The following is a 22,984-nucleotide window of genomic DNA, read 5'->3' on the forward strand; positions in this document are numbered from 1 at the left end:
ATAAGTCTACTCTTTTCTATGAAATCTGGGAACCTTGGTTGGAATACATGGGGATAACTTATACTCCGTGAAGGTTTTGATGACATCAGTGTCTTTTGGACGATGCTGGTAGATGGCAGGCAGGCTAATTTTCTATCTCTCCTGATTTTCTTCTGGCTTTCTTTTTTCACTTCCTCTCTTGTCTTTTGTCACTCTTTCTTTTTTTCTTCTGATTCTTCTTAGGTTTTATCTCATTATTTTATCTCTGGGGATAGAATCCTTAAGATTTTTGGTCCTCAGTTTGTTTTATTTTGAAAAGATAAGTTTATGTTTAAGTAATTGAAGGATTCTACCAAACCTTTGAAATAATTCGATTTGATGGGGATTCCGAAAATTTGTTTTCGGTTATCGGAGAGTTCCAGTAATAGTTATTGGAGGGAGGGAGGATTGGAGGTTTTGCTCAACCTCTTGGACACAGAAAGTTCCCGTTAGGGGTGTCGGAGTGGTTGATGCACTCCGGATATCTTATCCTTTAATTATTCTAAGTAATTTAATCTGGTACACTCAATTAGTTTTATCCCTTATATAACTTATTGTGTGATAACGCTAGACCTAGGAATTCCTTGATATATGAAAATATTCTGTTTCTCTTTCAAGTTTAAAGTATTACTTTGAAATAGTCTTTTAATTTAGCTTATGTGAACTGCCTTACTTTCACCACATGGTGTAGAGCATATAGGATGGATAGATATAAGTGGCAGTTAAAAAGACAGGAATGATTATTATGAATTGAAATGTATTTAAATTATTATATTTATACGTGCTATTGACTTATTTCTTTCTAATTTAATACAAATGTATGTATTTATTTTATTGAAAATAAACTTAAATTTGAATGAAAAAAAAAAATTGTGTTGTCGGAAATTACGACAGCAAATGTCCGATGGAGCCTACACATGGTCGGAATTTCCGACAACAAGCTCCCATCGAACATTTGTTGTCAGAAATTCCGATTGTGTGTACACAGAATTTCTGTGACTGTATCCAGCCATCTTATTGCTAGTTGTTTTGTTGCTTCTTTACTATTCATCTTTTCCAAACATAATTGTATTTTCCAATTGTTAGTTATTCTCATAATATGTCCAAAATGACACAACTTTAGTCTAGTCATTTGGGTTTCAAGCAAAAGTTTGGCCTTAATTTAGTAAAGGATTTATTCGTTTTTATTTGCTGTCCATTATATTCTGACATTTTGTTTCCAACACCAAATTTTAAATGCATCAGTATGTGTCCAACCATGCTGTTGGTCTTTAGGACACTGTATTTTGTGTTACCTATTGACAATTTTTTTTCTCATTACAACATACCTCTACAGAAAATGTTATTGTTCTATGTTGTGTATACATAGCTAAATGTGTTACATTTTCTTTTTTTTGTAGACAGAGAAGACTGAGAATGATTCTCTGAGTCAACGAATCAAGCCTGTATTTAACGATGATCCGGTCTTTCGGAGACAAACAAATTACCAACATTCTGCTGTACATATTCCAACAGACATTTACGAAGGCTGTAAGTAACCCTAATTTCATTATCAGCTTTTCCAGAAAACAAATGTTTATTAAATTGTAGAAAAGGCAAAAAAAAAAAAGTCTGTGCTAGAGCTATATAGAAGGCAGATAGCAATAGGTCTACATACAAAACGAAACTGAAACATAATGTGCACAAATGTTTTAATATATATATATATATATATATATATATATATATATATATATATATATATGCATATGTGTGTGTATATGTATATATATATATATATATATATATATATATATATATATATATATATATATATATATATATATATATATATATATATATATATATATAAACATTTTTGCACATTATGTCTCAGTTGGGTTTTGTATGTAGACCTATTGCTATCTGCCTTCTATATGCATGTATATGAATCATATGTAAAGCAATGAAATCTTATTAACTGTGATGATATATTAAATCAAAAAAGTGTAATTCCAATGATATATTTTTTTTATATCAATGAGAAAAAAAAAAGCTTTCTTCCAGTGTCCAAAGAAAGCCTTCTTTCTACCTTAAATCTTAACACACCACCACTGCAATTTTGTATCGTATACAACCATCCGACTGCTAGATAGGTCCCAAGTGTCTAAAATCCCAATTTTTGCCAGAGGGAAGCGTCACACTGCATACAAGGGTAAAATTGCCACCTATTCTGATCCCTGGAAATGGTGGTGTGACGTCAGTGCGTAATCCAGCCCTAATGCATTTTGTGCAAGGACATGTCCTCAGAGGACAAATGCCCTTTTCTCATTGGAATACATGCTATTCTGAAACTATTTTTTCAATAAATCATCACATTGAAAGGACTTTATTGCTTTACATAAATAAATAAATATATATATTTATGGTCGTTACCCTCTGAGAGAGAGATGTGGATCACATAAACACGCGACAAGACTTACAACATAAATAGACCTGAAGTGTGCCTTGGTGGTCTGGTCAGTATGCCAAGAAAAGGGGGCATACCCAAGGTAAGTAATGGGTAGTTAATTGAAGAAGGATATGCTGAGAAGTGCCCTGAAAAAGGGAAGGGCGGGAGGGTGTCGAATGCGATTGAATGCGCAGACTCACGGACATGAGGTGAGCTGGGAAGAGTCGGCCCAGTGACGTGTAGTACCGCACACTGAACCGACAAAGAGCATGTGTGAGTGGGCTGCTTAAATACCCTCCGGGCTCCTCCCATAAACTCAGGCCACCATACTGGCCTTCTTATATATATATATATATATATATATATATATATATATATATATATATATTTGTATAGAGGCACTGCACATTATTTTTTAGGTATTGTAGAAAATACCTAACTGTTCTTATTCACAACATGGGGTATCAGTAATGACATGTAATGTTTAAAAATAATTAAATAGCCCTGTATATTTCAAGCAGGACATCACACTCCCCTATATTCATTACACCCAAATGTGCATCCAGTATCGTTAGCAATTAATATTATTAACACTTTTTCATCTCTTCTGTCGTTATATAATACTGTACAGTAGGTGCACGCGATATTGTGTCAATCTCGCTCCCTTTCTCGACGAGATTGAGCACCTACGAGCCCCATCGCGGGAGCCAGCGCCGAGCTGGCTTGCCGCGATAGAGACAAAGCCGTCATAGAAGCGACGGGAGATCCGACTTGGATTCCCGCCAATTCTACACGTGTGCAGCGTTTGTTATGAATCCTGAGGGGGAAGTCCCCGCCGGATTTTAAATAAAAATCCGGCATGGGTTCCCCCCTCAGGAGCATACCGGGCCCTTAGGTCTGTTATGGGTTGTAAGGAGAGCCCCCCTACGCCGAAAAAACGGCGTAGGGGGTCCCCCTACAATCCATACCAGACCCGTATCCAAAGCACGCTACCCGGCCGGCCAGGAAAGGAGTGGGGACGAGCGAGCGCCCCCCCTCCTGAGCCATACCAGGCTGCATGCCCTCAACATGGGGGGGTTGGGTGCTCTGGGGCAGGGGGGCGCACTGCGGCCCCCCCCACCTCAGAGCACCCTGTCCCCATGTTGATGAGGACAGGGCCCCTTCCCGACAACCCTGGCCGTTGGTTGTCGGGGTATGCGGGCGGGAGGCTTATCGGAATCTGGGAGCCCCTTTAATAAGTGGGCCCCCAGATACCGGCCCCCCACCCTAAGTGAATGGATATGGGGTACATCGTACCCCTACCCATTCACCTGGAGGAAAAATGTTAAAGTTAATAAACACAACACAAGAGTTTTTAAAATAATTTATTAGTCTGCTCCGGAGGCCGCCCCCTGTCTTCTTTAGCTCTGTTTACCAGGGGGGGCTTCTTCTTTGACGTCTTCGGGTGAGGGCCACTCTTCGCCGCCGTCCGGTTCTCTTCCACCGCCGGGGGGGTCGCTTTTATAAAAGTGCCCACTCCTCGGCGGGTTTCCTCTGGCGTCTTCGGCGGGGGGGCTTCTTCTTCCGCTATCCCGACGGGTCTTCTCCGCTATCCGGGGGGTCTTCTCAACTCTCCGGGGGTCTCCTTCTATGTTCGCCGCTCTCCGCTGTTGACTCGGCGCACCCCGGTTCTTCCTCCAGCTGTCCGGTGCCTTCTCCTTCAGCGCTGAACGTCTATCTTCTTCTTCCGTGCTGTGACGTATTCTTCTTCTTCCGGGCTGTGACGTCATCTTCTTCTCTTCTCCAGATGTTGACACGCCGGCTCTTCTCGCTGAAATGACTTGTGCGCGGCTTGCATCGGACCTATATAGGCCTCACAGTCCCATAATGCTCTGTACCTACCCATGTGATACCTACCCACGTGGGTAGGTATCACATGGTTAGGTACAGAGCATTTTTTTTTTTGTATGAACAGAACCCATGGTATGTGCAGTTTTCTTTGAAATTGTTGGGCACTGTAAAATTACAGCTTTATTAATTATTATTATTATTATTATTATACAGGATTTATATAGCGCCAACAGTTTGCGCAGCGCTTTACATCAAGGAAGACAGTACAGTCACAATACAATCAATACAGGAGGGATCAGAGGGCCCTGCTCGTTAGAGCTTACAATCTAGAAGGGAGGGTCAAGTGGAACAAAGGGTAGTTAGCTGTGGGGGATGATCAGATGGACTCAAATGAAAATACAGTTATGTGTGGGAAGGGTAGGCTTCTCTGAAGAGAAGTGTTTTCAGGGATCCTCTAAAAGCTGATAGAGAAGGAGATAGATGGATATATTGGGGTAAGGAGTTCCATAGGCATGGAGAGGCTCTAGAAAAGTCCTGGAGACGAGCATGGGAGCAGGTGATGAGAGAGCTAGAGAGTAGGAGGTCTTGAGAAGAACGAAGAGAACGTACAGGTTGGTATTTAGAAACTAGGTCAGTATTTATTTCGTTATTTTGGTTGAAGTGTATCTAAAGCCCAAACTTTTTTTTTTCTTTTTCACATTTTGGAATAAGACTCAAAAACAAACAAAAACTTTTTTTAGCCATTCTCTATTTTATGTATACTCTTCATTTTGCTTTCATTGATATCATTTGATCCTCTAACATAAATACATTTATTTTGAAATCCTTAATAAAATAACACAACATTTAATAATATAACATAATTTATTATGATAATGATATTAACTATTCAAATTAGTATTATTGTTTAGGGATTAGAATAAAATGTATAACACATAATAAGTATTATATTGTTGTATGCAAAAAATTATACTGATAAAAAAATATTGCATTTGTTATAGATGCTTTTGTTTTCTTTTTTTGCAACACTAAGAAAAAGTCATTGCAGTGAAGGAGGAATAACCATAAATGAACTCAGGAAGACTAAAAGAAAATAATAACATTAACATTGAAAATAGTTTATTAACCACTTGAGCCCCAGAAGGATTTACCCCCTTAATGACCAGGCCATAATTTTCTATACGGCACTGCGTTAATTTAACTGACAATTGCACGGTCATGCAACGTTGTATCCAAACACAATTGATGTCTTTTTTTTCCCCCACAAATAGAACTTTATTTTGGTGATATTTGAACACTTCTACGGTACATTTGTTTGCGGAATAAACAAAAACAAAAAATGACAATTTAGATAGCTTTCTGCTATAATACATAAACAAATGTATTCATCAGTTTAGGCCAATATGTATTCTGCTACATATTTTTAGTAAAACAATCACAATAAGCATATATTGATTGGTTTGCGCAAAAGTTATAGAGTCTACAAAATAGGGGAAAGATTTAGGGACTTTTTATTTTCTTGGTGTTTTTACTAGTAATGGTTGGTGATTTTTAGCAGGACTGCAACATTGTGGCAGATAAATCTGGCCCTAAGTGACACTTTTTGGTGACCAGTGACACCAATACAGTGATCAGTGCTATAAAAATGCACTGATCACTGTATAAATGGCACTGGCAGGAAGGGGTTAACACTCGATTTGATAAAAGGATTAAGTGTTCCCTAGGGAGGTGCTTTCTACCTGTCAGAGGGATGGACTGACTGGGAGTAGGGAGAAAGATCGCTGTTCATGATCACTAGGAACAGCTGATCTTTCTCTCCTCCCCTGCCAGATTGGGGATCTGCCTTTTTTACATAGGCAGATCCTCATTCTGCCTCTCTTTACCATGATCGCGGTGGCTGGCGGACGAGTCCGCCAGACCAGCGGACAAGCTCCTGTGGCACACGGAGGGTGCGCGTGCCCGCAGTACCACATGCACAGAGCGACGTACAGGTACGTTGGTTTGTGCAGCTGAGCAGCTTTGCTGCAGTATATATGCAGAAGGCAGTCAGCAAGTGGTTAACGTAATGAGGATGGAAGAATTGACAGTGAGCCTATGGGACAGATACCTAAAGTTTGTAAAACATTGGTATTCATTGAGGGAATTCTCTATATCAGAAAGTCTTTTAAGCGAATCATAAATTGATCAAAATTTGTCTGGTTCAGCAATGATGGGTTGAATTTAGATTCATGTATTGGCACTGAGGTTGTATAACCAGCCTGTTGGATTTCCCCTCCTTGATGAGTGCTGCAGACCATCGCCTGCACTGCTGATAAGTGTATTCTGACAGTGAGGAAATCTCCCTGCTGTCAGAATACAATAGCTCATGGGGGAATCCTCCCCCATCCACATTCAGGCTATGTGATGCTTAGACAATGATGTGTGGCATACTTAGAGTGAATTTGGTGGAGTGGGTGGTTGGGGTCCAGAGTTTTCCCTTTTTGTGTGTGTGTTTTCTGTGGTGCGGGATTTGTAATTAAAATGGAAGGGTTCAAAATATAGTGGGTTACAGAGACTTGAATAGTGGAACATACAAAATCAGCTGGCATTATCTATGGAGCTATTTTAAGAAAACTACTGCATCATTGGATGATGAGGATTTTGTATTAATATGGAATTGTAATGGGAGTTCAAATAAGAGTTAAAAATGAATAAACATACATGAAAAAAAAGGAGTGAAATAATATTACAAGGTGCTTTTAGATATTGCAAAAGTGACTAGTGGAGGCTTGCAATGATGTATTTTATATAATGGAACTGGATGGTATACTGTAAAGAAGTTGTTGATTTATTAAGGCAGTGTTAAAGGGTGAAATGTTCAATGTACGATTGGACTGTTTTTTTTTTCCTGTAATGCTTTTATTGCTTTTGTATTTCACTAAAGTCTCTAAAGTGAGATAAATAATCTTTGTCGTTAACCCCCTTGGCGGTAAACCAGAGCGTGACTCGGGGTAGGTTTCCAATGTTAGGATCGGTATCCCCGAGTCACGCTCGTGGTGGACGTGCAGAGTGTGCAGCGGCGCGGCTTACCTTCTCGCTGGATCCACAGGCAAGTTACTTACCTTGTTCCTGGATCCAGCGATGCCACCCCGCTGTGTGAGCGAGCAGGTCATCCCCGCTCGATTCACAGTGTCCCCGTGTGCCGCCGATCTCCGTTCCCTGCGACGTTACGACGCACGGGAGCGGAGATCGGCGCCAAATTCAAAAAAGTAAACAAACACTTTACATACAGTATACTGTAATCTTATAGATTACAGTACTGTATGTAAAAAATACACCCCCCCTTGTCCCTAGTGGTCTGCCCAGTGCCCTACATGTACTTTTATATAATAAAAAATGTTCTTTCTGCCTAAAAACTGTAGATTGTCCAAAAGTGTCCCTTTATGTCAAAAATGGTTTTAGATCAGCTAGAAAACAGCGATAATAAATTATAATCACTTGCAGAAATGTGCAATAGCGATTTGTGGGGAAATTCGTCATAAAAAAAAATGACAGCGACAATTCTGCAACTGAGCAAATTTCAGTGATTTTGAGTTGATTACATTATTGAATAATTTTTATTATAATTATATTATTATTTGTTATAATTATTTATAATTATTTATTATATTATAATTTTGTTTTAAAAAAAAAAATCATACCCGGGATGCCTACAAGACTCTTGCTTGGTCAGATTTAAGTGAGTTATTTCTAAAAATTACAGGCCTACAGTATAAAACGCCAAATTTCCTTGCAAAATAATTGTACCGCTTTTGGTACATAATTCCAGACAGAATCATACCGCCAGGGAGGTTAATAAAGATACAATTTACACTGTTTTGCTCAACCTGCTCTAATGTACATACAATGTGATAGTTCACACTTCCCCAGTATTGTTTGCAATACAGTAGGTGAAGCCGATTTTGTGTCAATCTCGCTCTCTTTCTCAGCGAGATTGAGCACCTACGAGCCCCATCGCGGGAGCCAGCGCCGAGCTGGCTTGCCGCGATGGAGACAGAGCCGTCATAGAAGCGACGGGAGATCCGACTTGGATTCCCGCCAATTCTACACGTGTGCGGCGTTTGTTATGAATCCTGAGGGGGAAGTCCCCGCCGGATTTTAAATAAAAATCCGGCATGGGTCCCCCCCCTCAGGAGCATACCGGGCCCTTAGGTCTGTTATGGGTTGTAAGGAGAGCCCCCCTACGCCGAAAAAAACGGCGTAGGGGGTCCCCCTACAATCCATACCAGACCCGTATCCAAAGCACGCTACCCGGCCAGCCAGGAAGGGAGTGGGGACGAGCGAGCGCCCCCCCCCCTCCTGAGCCGTACCAGGCTGCATGCCCTCAACATGGAGGGGTTGGGTGCTCTGGGGCAGGGGGGCGCACTGCGGCCCCCCCACCTCAGAGCACCCTGTCCCCATGTTGATGAGGACAGGGCCCCTTCCCGACAACCCTGGCCGTTGGTTGTCGGGGTATGCGGGCGGGAGGCTTATCGGAATCTGGGAGCCCCCTTTAATAAGGGGGCCCCCAGATACCGGCCCCCCACCCTAAGTGAATGAGTATGGGGTACATCGTACCCCTACCCATTCACCTGCAAGAAAAGTGGTAAAAACACAAATAAACCACACAGTGTATTAAAATATTTTATTTTTCTGCTCCGGAGGCCGCCCCCTGTCTTCTTTATTAGCTCTTTTACCAGGGGGGGCTTCTTCTTTGACGTCTTCGGGTGGGTGGGGGCCGCCGTCTGGTTCTCTTCCACCGCCGGGGGGGGATGGCTTTTAAAAAAGCCCCCACCCCCCCGGCGGGTTTCCTCCGGCGTCTTCGGCGGGGCTCTTCTTCTTCCGCTATCCCGACGGGTCTTCTCAACTCTCCGGGGTTCTCCTTCTGTCTTCGCCGCTCTCCGTTGTTGACTCGTCGCACCCCGGTTCTTCATCTCGCAGTCCGGTCCCTTCTTCCGTGCTGTACGTCTTCTTCTGTGCTGTGAGTTCTTCTTCCGCGCTGTGACGTCATGTTCTTCACTTCTCTTCTTCTCCCCATGTTGACTCGCCGGTCCTCCTCGCTGAAATGACGGATGCGCGCCTTGCATCGGACCTATATAGGCCTCGCAATCCCATCATGCTCTGGTACCTACCCATGTGATACCTACCCACGTGGGTAGGTATCACATGGGTAGGTACAGAGCATGATGGGACTGCGAGGCCTATATAGGTCCGATGCAAGGCGCGCATCCGTCATTTCAGCGAGGAGGACCGGCGAGTCAACATGGGGAGAAGAAGAGAAGTGAAGAACATGACATCACAGCGCGGAAGAAGAACTCACAGCACAGAAGAAGACGTACAGCACGGAAGAAGGGACCGGACTGCGAGATGAAGAACCGGGGTGCGACGAGTCAACAACGGAGAGCGGCGAAGACAGAAGGAGAACCCCGGAGAGTTGAGAAGACCCGTCGGGATAGCGGAAGAAGAAGAGCCCCGCCGAAGACGCCGGAGGAAACCCGCCGGGGGGGTGGGGGCTTTTTTAAAAGCCATCCCCCCCCGGCGGTGGAAGAGAACCAGACGGCGGCCCCCACCCACCCGAAGACGTCAAAGAAGAAGCCCCCCCTGGTAAAAGAGCTAATAAAGAAGACAGGGGGCGGCCTCCGGAGCAGAAAAATAAAATATTTTAATACACTGTGTGGTTTATTTGTGTTTTTACCACTTTTCTTGCAGGTGAATGGGTAGGGGTACGATGTACCCCATACTCATTCACTTAGGGTGGGGGGCCGGTATCTGGGGGCCCCCTTATTAAAGGGGGCTCCCAGATTCCGATAAGCCTCCCGCCCGCATACCCCGACAACCAACGGCCAGGGTTGTCGGGAAGGGGCCCTGTCCTCATCAACATGGGGACAGGGTGCTCTGAGGTGGGGGGGCCGCAGTGCGCCCCCCTGCCCCAGAGCACCCAACCCCCCATGTTGAGGGCATGCAGCCTGGTACGGCTCAGGAGGGGGGGGGGCGCTCGCTCGTCCCCACTCCCTTCCTGGCTGGCCGGGTAGCGTGCTTTGGATACGGGTCTGGTATGGATTGTAGGGGGACCCCCTACGCCGTTTTTTTCGGCGTAGGGGGGCTCTCCTTACAACCCATAACAGACCTAAGGGTCTGGTATGCTCCTGAGGGGGGGGACCCATGCCGGATTTTTATTTAAAATCCGGCGGGGACTTCCCCCTCAGGATTCATAACACGCCGCACACGTGTAGAATTGGCGGGAATCCAAGTCGGATCTCCCGTCGCTTCTATGACGCGCTTGCTGGAATGTGCTGTCACTATTCCAGTGAGTGTGAGATGCCGGCGAGATCTCGGCACCCTGTCGCCGAGAATCAGCGCGACGCTGTCGTGCTAAAAGCACAATATCACAAACACCTACTGTACATTTCATATCTAAAGTAACCCATGACAAGCATGCCTAAATCAAAATACATTTAATGTGAAATCCAAGCCTAGTCCAGTAAACAACACTGCTAAGTATAACTATATTTAAAATGGCAATGTAATATAACTTGAATGCAGTTCTAGGGAAAGATTATAAATATTTCTGTTTAAAAAACAAAAGAAAAAAACAAAACAAAAACTATTATGAAGTCCTTAAACCACTAAAAGTTATGACACATTAAGAAGAATTGAAAAAATAATAAGCAAATGTCTGCTAATGCTTTTCAGCATATCATAACTATAAATAATGGACTTGAAAAAAAGGCAGTAACGCCCAATGATTTAAAAGCAGAGAAGATGCAAATATACAATTTTAGTTGTCTAGTTTAGAGGGTGATTTGATAATTTTCTAATGTATAGGCTTAGAGGTTTCAAAAAGTAAAAATAATTAATTATAGTTAGAGATGTAGAACAGCTCTTTTGTTAGAAACTATAGAAAGTACACATTATGAATTTGCTTAACTGTAACTCAGACACAGGCAGTCTTTTTTTCCCATGTATATATTTTTTTGTTTAGTTTTTATATAGCAAAGCAATGACCACTAATAAATCGGTTTCCACTAAAGTGCCATTTTCTGCTGATTTGGCTGTAATTGCAATTGATGTAGTATTTACAGCACTTTCCTTGAAAGGCATTTTATTTTTGTGTTGTGTGGTACCAGCAACAGCTTGTGGAGTTGTTAGCGAAGCTGCACACCACTGGAAACATGCTTTCATAATGAGCTTTTTTCGCACTGGGAAGAATTGTTAAAGGGGTTGTAAAGCTTCACGTTTTTTCACCTTAATGCATTCTATGCATTAAGGTGAAAAAACATCCAATGCTTACAGGCCCCCCCAGCCCCCCGTTCACTTACCTAAGCCCCCAAAAGTCCCGCGTATTGAAAGCGCTGGCTTCTCGGCACGGGATTCTCCGCTCTAATTGGCTCTTTATTGGATGATTGATAGCAGCACAGCCATTTCCTCCCTCTGCTGTCAGTCAAATCAATGACACGGTGCACCAGGGGGGGGGCTATGGCCACCAACTGTATCATGGGAGCGCGCCCACAAGCTAACCCCCTTGGGAGGGCGTTTCCCAGAGGGGGATTAGCTCTTGCGGGGAGGAGTCAAGACAGCCACTGAGGGACCCCAGAAGACGAGGACGGGGGCCACTCTGTGCAAAACTATATTTTCTGGGAAAAAACTTGGTAAAAATATCCAAATAAGATGTGTTTCAGACAGCCAAAAATGGGGACCCAGACAATAAGAACTGTATGGAGGTTCAGCCCATATATATTTCCATTTAGTTTAACCCAATATACTGTAAGTTTATACCAATCCTATTTCTTCTAAAGCTAACCATATTAGGTGAATTAATAGATAAGTTCACTTTTAGTAACATGTTACACCTGTATTTAGGGTGTGAAATGTTACTAAAGCAGCAGCCACCTCCCCCCAGATCCTTCATTATGACAGCAGGTTGGGGAACCTCTCCATGCACCTGCTGTCACAATTTAAAAACAGCGGAACATAACCCACACAGTCACGTCATTGATCCTCACAGATCTGTGAATGAGTACAGTCTTCCTCTGTTGCAGATGGCTTGTAGTTCTAAATGAACTGCAAGGGTGCTGATGAGCGCTCTTGTAGTTCATTGATTCTTCCTGCAGTTCAATACCCATCTGTCCACATAGGAGGTATGAGCAGAGAGTCATATTGAGAGTCTGCAGGAGCCGGACATTGCCCATGGGATCTGCTAACTACGGGTGCAATGTTTTACAGGCTGCAGTGTAAAAAAATATTAAATGCATGTCTTTTTTAACCTGCAAAATTATGTGGATTTATTATTTTGTGTACAAAATTTGTAGAAACAAGAGCAAAAGGATTGTGCACTAGGTGGTTTCACATAGGACTCACATAATTATTATTCTGGCCACAATATTGTGTTTTGGGCTGTGATTTTAACCACTTCCATACTGGGCACTTATACACCTTCCCGCCCAGACCAATTTTTAGCTTTCAGTGCTGTTGCACTTTGAATGACAATTGCGTGGTCATGCTACACTGTACCCAATCTAATTTTTTATAATTTTGTACCCACAAATAGAGCTTTCTTTTGGTGGTATTTGGTCACCTCTGGGATTTTTATTTTCTGCAAAAAAAAATAAAAAAATACCGAAAATTTAGATTTTTTTTTTTGTTTCTGTTATAGAACATTGTAAATAAGTATGTTTTCTCCTTCACTGATGGGCACTGATGGTACTGCACTGATGGGCACTGATAAGGCGGCACTGATTGGCACCGATGAGGTAGCACTGATGTGGTGGCATTGATGGGCACTAATATGCGACACTGATGGGTGGCACGGATGGGCACTGATATGCGGCACGGATAGGCGGCATGGATGGGCACGAATAGGCGGAACGGATGGGCACGGATAGGCGGCATGGATGGGAACTGATAGGCGGCATGGATGGGCACTGATAGGTGGCACGGATGGGCATAGATGGGCACTGATAGGTGGCACTATTGTATGTGTTGTACTAATGGATACCAATCAGTGCCAAACGATGCCTGCCATTCAGTGATGCCCATTGTGGGCACTGATTGGCATCCATTGCTGGCACTGATTGGCATCCATTTTTTGTGTCATTGTCATCCCTGGTGGTCTAGGGTGGCATACCTGTGTTTTTTGTTTTGCACCCCTGGTGGTCCAGTGGGCATCCTTGGGGGGGGGGGGCTGTGCTGATAATCGATCAGCACAAATCCCCCCTGTCAGAGGAGCATCTGATCGGCTCTCCTCTACTCGCGTCTGACAGACGCGAGTGAGGAAAAGAAAAAAGAGAAAAGAGAAGATTGTTGCGCAGACCCAGCATATAGTGCAAAAAATAAATAACAGCACAAACAAGCATAATAAGAAAAAAGAAGTCGCGCTAGTTCAAAAATAAAAATTAAAAATGGTGAAAGACCGGTGACTAATTAAACCAAATAATTAAATATATGGTGATAAGCACCATTAATGAAGAAGTGCAAATTATATATAGCCACTAATTGACACAAATGTATCTATATTAATAAAAACACATTAATAGTCCAAGTGAGCCAAAAGGTTAAAGTAGTCCACAGGTGTGTGATGAAAAGGAATATTTTGGCTAACAGTGATAGCAACCACGCTGTGTTTAGACCAACAGGAGACCTCCACCACAGATAGTACTGACTCTTACCAGAATTCAGTAAAAATTAGGCATGAAATCAAATCCAGCAGCAACATACAGGATAATCTTCAACCAGCGGTATCCATAAATTGATATTCACCAATAAAATCCAGGCTCCATAGATGCAAAAGAGACACCAAGAGAGGAATATAGTGTAATACTGCGCTGGTTTATTGTAGCATAAAAAAGCTAAATGCTTACTTACATTTCCAAAGAAAGAATAGGCATCAAGCGGACATAAAATTGGGTACAAGATAAAAAGACACAGCCGGCCGGACTGTGTATAGGCGTGCGTCCGGATATCCGGATCCTTACACCTGGTAAACGCGGCAACGTCAGAGCGTCTCCTCCCGACGTTTCGTCACAATGGGGACGTGTTCACGGGGTAAGGAGACGCCCCAACCTGCCGCACATATATCGAATACAGGGGCGGAGCCAACCAGGGAGCAGGTCTGATCACGATCGCTCATCCTCCATTTTGACTCCTGGAAACCAGCAGCTCCTGCTAATGCAGACCGCTGCCAAAGTAAGGGAAAAAAATACACAATAATACCTCCCTCCCAAAGGCAAAAAGAAAAGGGAATTACTTTTAAAACCTTCCATTAGGACTCACAGTCTTAAAAACCGGAGGACCAAGGGAAGTGGACCAATGTGAAAAGGGAAATATATAGTCCTCATATAACTGTAGCCAACGGACAATGCTGTTAGCATATTGATCCCTGTCATACCGGACTTCTATAACCAAATCAAAATTATGGAGATACGATCACCAGAGTCCGCCCCTGGTAGTCTATATCCCCTATGCACATAAATCAACATATAAAATTACTGCAGTAAGTAATCCAGCATCCAGCTAGATAAAATCGGCAAAATGTGTAGAAGGAACAGAATTAACTGTCTATGTTTACACTAAATAAATACCTTAAAAAATTATAAATGACATAAAAATGTATCACATAGGTTAATGGAACATACATAATTTACAATACCACATTGACACGGATATTTAAGAATCTCTCGTTTAAAGAAAAAAGGGGATTCATCATGCTATATCAACATTAAAGGACTAGTAAATGTATCCGTAGAAAAAACGCGACTTTCATATCTAGAATAGCTCTCCATAACGGAAATATACATGGACAAATCTCAATCTCATAAATCTTGAAGACTATGAGTTATCCAAAAAGCAATTCAAGTCTACCTCGATATTTAAGCCGTGAGGCGAATAACATTTGATCTTATGTATCCAGGACATCTCGGTCCTAGATATAGATCTAACCAAGTCACTCCCCCTCCAATGGGCGGTGAACTTGTCGATCCCAAGGAATATAGTGTCTTTGGGATTACATGCATGGGCAGTGAGGTAATGCTTGGATACGGAATGCTCCGTGAACCCACTCCTAATGTTCGCAATGTGCTCATTAAGTCGCACATATAGCGGGCGTTTAGTCCTCCCCACATATTGTAAACCGCACGGACATATTATTAAGTAAATAACTCCGAATGTAGAGCACGTGATGAAGGGTTTAATCAAAAACCTTCTACCATTGCAACTGGAGCTAAACTCCACTGTCCTTTTCTTAGTGCGGTTATTTAAACTACAGCTCTGACAACGGCCACATTTATAGAAACCTGTCAGGCCTGCCAAGAACATCGAGGGTATTTTCGGGGGATTCATTATGTTGCCAGCCACCTTATCTCTTAAGGAAGGGAGACCCCTAAAGACCATCTGCGGCCTATCTGGTAGTAGACCTCCTAGAATGTTGTCACTTTTGAGGATGTGCCAATGTTTAGACATTATATGCTTAATCCCCCCGTGTTGACAGGAAAAATCTGTGATAAAAGGGCATTTAAATTTATCAGACTTGTTACGAGGCTTATCCTCAAGTAAAGGGCCCCTGTCTAATTGTGTCACATGTTCCAGAGCACTGGACAAATCGTCCGACTTGTACCCCTTTGCTAAAAAGCGATGTGTTAACACATCTGCCTGTTGGACAAACGATGTCTGTTTGGTGCAGTTCCTCTTAATGCGTAAATATTGGCTCTTTGGAATGGAGTCAAGCCAGGGAGCATAATGGCAGCTATCCCTAGAAATATACGCATTTCTGTCTGTTGACTTGAAATGGGTTATTGTCTGAAAGTTCTCCCCCTCCACCGAGATCACCAAATCCAAAAAATTGACTTGCACCTGGCTAGCCTCATAGCTCAGCGAGATGCCCCGATCATTTGCATTTAGAGCAGTCATGAAATGGGTCAAGTCATCTTCAGTGCCATTCCACAGGAGGAGGATGTCGTCAATATACCTGGCCCACAATAATATTTGTGGCCTGGATGGGACACAGACGACATCCTCCTCCCATAGTGCCATGAAGAGATTGGCAAGGCTCGGAGCGTATTTAGCCCCCATCGCTACACCGCGATTTTGTTTGTAGAATTTGCCATCATGCCAGAAAAAATTATGCGTTGCCGCGAATTCCAGGAGTTCCATGATAAATGATATCTGTGTTTTCTCCAACTTACTGTCCCTATTTAAATAGTGTGAAACTGCGTGTAGGCCTAGGTCGTGTGGTATTATCGTATACAATGAAGCAACATCACATGTTACTAGCCACACACCTGGAGGTGGTTTAATCCCAGATACAATATTAATCACCTCTTTGGTGTCCTTGATAAATGATGGTATCATTTTCACCAAAGGTTGAAGGAAGAAGTCTATGTATTTACCCACCCGGGACGTGACCGAATCTATCCCACTTATAATGGGACGTCCCGGGGGGCAAGTAAGACTCTTATGTACCTTCGGCAAATAATATATGATCGGCGTTCTCGGAGCTTTGGGGACCAAAAAGTCGCTTTCTTTTTCATTAAGAATGTTGCTCCGGAAGCCTCTATTCACTAATCTTGTCAGAATTTTCTTGTATTTACTGCCCGGATCGAGGAGAAGTGGAACGTAAGTTTCCTCATCTCCTAGAATCCGCTGCATTTCTTGCATGTAGTCGGTTTTGTTAAGGACCACAATCCCACCACCCTTATCCGCCGGGCGAATAACCACATTTTTATTGTGGCACAGGGATTCTATCCCCTTTTGGATGTCCTGTTTGCATCGAACCTGCTTCACTTTCATATCATCCAGGTCTCTCAAGGTGAGATCTCTAAATACCTTGAGAGCAGCTGGAAGATGACCCGGAGGGTTCCAAATGGAAGCATTAGACAATCCTGAATGTATTATATTCGAGGTGGACAATGCGGATTGGTTAAAAGGATTAGAAGCACAATATCTTTGGATATTGAGCTTTCTAATGTATTTGTGTATATCCATGTATACCTTAAATTTGTTAATATTGGCGGGAGGGACATATTTAAGTCCTTTATCCAGAACTGTTATCTCTGAGGGGCTTAGGGTATGAGAGCTCAGATTAAAGATGCCTTCCCCTTTCACAGTCTCGACCTCTTTGGGCTTCCTGTTCCTCCCCCCTGAGGAAAAGCCTATTACCGCCTTTTCCTGTGTACATCGTGATCAGCCATGATTGGACATGGCTGATCACGTGGTAACGAGTCTCCGTGAGAGACTCTTTACCTAGATCGGTGTTGCGGGGTGTCAGACTGACACCCTACAACAACGATCGCCGTGATGCATGCCCCTGGGGGCGCGCAGCGGCTCAATATCCTGAGGATGTCATATGACGTCCACTCAGGATATTGAAACCACTTTGCCGACGTCAATCTGTCATTGGCGGGCAGCAAGTGGTTAAGTATGCCTGTAATGTGTGTTAGAAATATCTTAATTATTGACAACTTTGTGTAGGAAAATACATTTTCAATTTCTTTCTGCATTTTCCAAAAAATTGTGTCAAACAATTATATTTTCAAAAGACTCATTATGCCTCTTACAAAATGTGATGGGTGTTTTCTTTCTAAAATGTGATCAATTTGTGGGTGTTTACACTGTCCAGGTGTTTCCGGGCCTCTAAAATTGTGATAATTATGACATACATAATCTATACTCCTTGAAACCATGTAGGTGCTCCTTGATTTTTGGGTCCCTTTATGTGGTTAGGCTGTGAAAAAGTCTCACGTATGTGGTCACATCTTCAATGTCTGCTACCATAGCAAGCCAAAGGATCCCACTGCTGCCTGTTTTTCGTATGAATGCAGGGAGATTGGGGAGAGCTGCAACAGATGGGCACAATGCTGGATCAAGTAAGGACTCAGGTAAGTATTTAGATGGGTGAGTGGGGCAATACTGCTACTGGAAACTTTTTTTTTACCTTAATGCAAGGAATGCTTTAAGGTAAAACATGTCTTGGCTTTAGAACCACAAAAATGTTTCTATGACTTTTGGGAGTTATGACATTGTGTGATTTTTATACAACTCAACCAACATAAAATGTTTATGAATCTCTGTAAGGCCCTGTACACACGACCGAACATGTCCGCGGACCAGTTTCAGCGGACATGTTCGGTCGTGTGTACGGCCGACCGGACAATTTTCGGTCGGATCGGACAGGTTTCCAGCGGACAAATGTTTCTTAGCAAGCAGGTGTCCATCGGACATGTTCGGTCTTCTGTACAGACTCACCGGACATGTCCGCTCGGCCGAAAGCCCTCGCATGCGTCAAAGTGATTAGACGCATGCGTGGAAGCATTGACCTTCCAGGGCCGCACACGTCGCCGCGTCATCGTCACGGCCACGTCACCGCGTATCGTGTCCGCGCGGATTTCTGTTTGATGGTGTGTACAACCATCAGACAGAAATCTCCGAGCGGACATGTCCGTTTTCATCGGACATGTCCCCTCGTGTGTACGGGGCCTTAGAGTTCAGTTTTAATTTTTGACCATAGCCTAGTTTGGGTTGATGTCTTTTCTTATTAGGTGGTCTGAAATGTTGATACATAAAATAAAATTAAGTGAATTCACAATCAAAGGTAATACATCTTAGTGAATTGCTATAAAGTGTAACCATGTTCTCAATTAAATCAATCCTAAGATTCTGTTTTATTTTTAATTAACAAAGTTCAGAAGACACATCCTTTGTGGCATTTCTAATTTAGACTTGTTTAAGCATCTAATATTCTAATGCGTTTTATCTTGTCAGTAGTATTGAATTTATCTTACCATTCGTAAATGTGCTATCCAAAATACTTTTTTTGTGCATACATATAATTATCAGCAATTAGTTGGTAGCATATTAATTACACCATGTCCTAGTTACATATCTCCTAATTTATAAATATTTACTTTAATCTTTTGATTCTAATTTCCTGTATGACATTGAATTGTTTGAAATAAACTTTTTTTTAATTTATACCGCTGAAGATAGAAGACTTATTATTAATGAATACATTAAATGAACATGTGATGTTTAGAAGGTGACTACAGGTCCTGTTGTTGTTCAACAAACAAATTCTCAAGCAGTCTTGCTAGTCAAAAAAGAGATGTAGTTATGATCTGCTAGTGACATAGTATTATTAACAGTGTTCTTAGCTGCATATGTTTTCAAACCTATGTGGCAACCACAAATCATGTACAAGTTTGCGTGTGTGTTCAAACCAAACTTCATAAGGGCCCCATCACATATGTGTTCAGTCTTGATGCATCTCTTATACCGCGTACACACAACCGTTTTTCATGACGAGAAAAATGCAATTTTTTTAATTGGTCATTAAAAATGACCATGTGTAGGCTCCAGAGCATTTTTCTCGACATGAAAAATGGCCATCTGTGAGCAGATCCCCTGCTGATTGGAGCCAAATAGAACAGATATCACATCCATGCCCATTGATTTTCTGCCAACTCTATAGTAGGCAAGGTGTAAACGGACTACACTGTCCATCTATAACAGGCTACCTCTGATCCAGTCCACAAGAATAAAAAAAGGACACAGTCCTTTTCTGTTTTTTTTTTCTGGACCTGTAGGGAACTGGAGTTAGGTGGGTGTTAATGAACACTTGTACTCAGAGTCTCAGGTAAACGTGCTAGGGAAAGGTCTGAGGGGGAAACAGGGAAATTGACCTGAGGTGGGAAATTGACCTGAGGTGTGCCGGGGTCACGTGGTCGGTATGCCTAAAAGGGGGCATACCCAAGTAGAAGTAAAAGAAGAAATAGTAAGAAAAAAGGGGATGGGTGGGTGGGACACAAGAAAGACCGTCGCCCAGAAGGAGGAAGGAGGGTGGGTTTAAATACCTCCCGACTCCTCCTACAAATACAGGCTGACCTGCGGTCAGCCTTACACTTGTACTCAGAGTCTCAGGTAAACGTGCTAGGGAAAGGTCTGAGGGGGAAACAGGGAAATTGACCTGAGGTGGGAAATTGACCTGAGGTGTGCCGGGGTCACGTGGTCGGTATGCCTAAAAGGGGCCAAAAAATAAACAGTAGGATGAGCTAGCAAAGAGATTGAAATGAAAGTAACCGTATGTAACCACAAGCCCCCAACGCAAGAATGCCTGTGACAGACCTGTGGAGCTGGGATATGTCCGGAAAAGAAAGCTGACTACCGCCAATCTAACTTCTCAACACCGAAAATACAGACCCCTCAATGAAAAGCAGCCGAACTGCACCTGTACTAAAGCACGGCCCGGAGTGAATATGAAAGTGCTACCCTAGCTAAGCAGCAAGGAAAGGCTGCGTGTCATGCCCTGTGCTGGCAGGGAAGGGAGTGCTAGGGAAAGAAGGGTGGCCTATCTCTGAGTACATCCACGAAAGTCAGGCGCCCAGACTGTGATGGGCACCAGCTTGAAAAACCTGTTTGAGCTGAAAAGGGGCCAAAAGAACCAATACCGCAAGTAGGTACAGAATGTTTGTGAGGGAAGAACCCAGGATACTGAGATAAAAACGCCTGGAAGATATCCCAGGCCGAGTCAAGAGCTACCAGGCTGAATTGACAAGGACTTGAGATCAAGCTTCGTCTGTAACAAAAGAGAAGGCCGTATCGGGAGGTTCCAGGAGGGCATGCCACCATGTATGGAAACCCGTAAACGGAGAAGGACGGCTGGCGGCAAAAACCTTCGATTTTCTGCCCGTGACATGAATTCTGTAAACAAGAACAACATCGTTAAAACCAAACATGACCAACGAGCCCCAACTTACCTTAGGAAAAGGAAAATCCCTACCTTTCCTAACCCCTACCTACGTGGGTGTCCGTGATTGACACACTCAGTAACGTAGAGCAGGAACGAATACGTAGCACAGAACTGAAACCGTGTCAGTCTCAAGAACCTAGCGAGGCTGAGCTGAGGCAAACCAGGCCAATTAAAAACGTAACACTCAAGCCTACGAACCTGAAGACGTGTCAGGCAAGTGATGTAAGTAGTAAGATAACATGACGTACGAGAACGTAATGAAAGCCGTGAGAAGCGGATGAGGGGACTTGCCACTGCACAAGCCAATTAGAAACGAAACATCTCAATCCGACAGTACCCTTAACAGGTACCCAGCAGTGGAGAGTGGCCATGAACTAACGTGAGGGTATGAAAGTGACATGCATGCCCAGCCTATGAAAATAAAACGTAGGTAAGTGTAGGACTGATGCAGCTGAACTGACAATGTGACAATCCCATGAAATGCGAAGGCCGAGCGACCTGAGGCGGCAGGCAAATTAAAAACGTACACTCAGGCCTGATGAACCTGAAGACGTGTCAGGTCGTTGTGTGAGAAATGAAATGTTAAGATGCATGAAACGTATGAGAAACGGATGAGGAGACTTGCCACCGTACAAGCCAATTAAAAACGATCATCTCAATCCGTAAGCACCCATAGACGTGATGGGTGACCCCCCCCCAGCGGTGGAACGCCATGAATCTGAAAGAACATGCTAATACTACCAACTGAAAACTTACACCACTGGAACCTGCATGAGAAACGTGAGATAGCATGAGAAACAACACCTTCGAGAACATGACTAGCATGAGAAACGTAATCACATGACATGACATGACAGGCATGAAAAACGTAGTCGCATAAGAACGTAACAGCATGAGGACATGACTAGCATGGGAAACGTAATCGCATGAGAAACGTACCCCATGAGGACGTGGTAAGCATGAAACACACATGATCGCTTGAGAAACGTAGTCGCATGAGAAACGTGGTCGCATAAGAACGTAACAGCATGAGAACATGACTAGCATGAGAAATGTAATTGCATGAGAAAATACCATGAGAACCGTAATTGCATGAGAAACGTGACCCATGAGAACCATGATCATGTGAGGACGTAGCAAGCATGAAAAACCGTGATCGCATGAGAAACGTATTTGCATGAGAAACGTAGTCGCATGAGAAACGTAGTCGCTTGAGACACAAATCGCATGAGAAACATGATACCATGAGAAACGTAGTCGCATGAGAAAATACCATGAGACACAAATCGCATGAGACACAAAATCGCATGAGAAACATGCCATGAGAAACGTAGTCGTATGAGAAACGTATTCGTATGAGAAACGTGGTCGCATGAGAAACGTGGTCGCATGAGAAACGTGGTCGCATGAGAAACATGGTCGCATGAGACAAATTGCATAAGACACAAAATCGCATGAGAAACGTGGTCGCATGAGAAACATGGTCGCATGAGAAACGTGGTCGCATGAGAAACGTGGTCGCATGAGAAACGTAGTCGCATGAGAAACATGATACCATGAGAAACGTAGTCGCATGAGAAACGTAGTCGCATGAGAAAATACCATGAGACACAAATCGCATAAGACACAAAATCGCATGAGAAACATGCCATGAGAAACGTGGTCGCATGAGAAACGTGGTCGCATGAGAAACGTACCATGAGACACAAATCGCATAAGACACAAAATCGCATGAGAAACATACCATGAAAAACGTGGTCGCACGAGAAACGTAGTCGCACGAGAAACGTAGTCGCACGAGAAACGTAGTCGCACGAGAAACGTAGTCGCACGAGAAACGTAGTCGCACGAGACACAAATTGCATAAGACACAAAATCGCATGAGACACAAAATCGCATGAGAAACATACCATGTGAAACGTGGTCGCATGAGAAACGTGGTCGCATGAGAA

At 43.1% G+C, this 22,984-nt stretch overlaps 1 protein-coding gene across 8 annotated transcripts in view; it reads left to right on the top strand.

The window, feature by feature from the left end:
- Positions 1-22,984, top strand: part of CACNA2D1 (calcium voltage-gated channel auxiliary subunit alpha2delta 1) — an 856,738-nt gene that overhangs the window by 475,263 nt on the left and 358,491 nt on the right. For all 8 annotated transcript variants that reach the window (XM_040343442.1, XM_040343444.1, XM_040343443.1 and 5 more), the window contains one exon: positions 1,419-1,548. In XM_040343442.1, coding sequence (XP_040199376.1) covers positions 1,419-1,548 — 130 coding nt within the window. The remainder of the gene's footprint in view (positions 1-1,418; positions 1,549-22,984) is intronic.

The sequence above is a fragment of the Rana temporaria genome, chromosome 3 (assembly GCF_905171775.1).
Source record: "Rana temporaria chromosome 3, aRanTem1.1, whole genome shotgun sequence".
Lineage (NCBI taxonomy): Eukaryota > Metazoa > Chordata > Amphibia > Anura > Ranidae > Rana > Rana temporaria.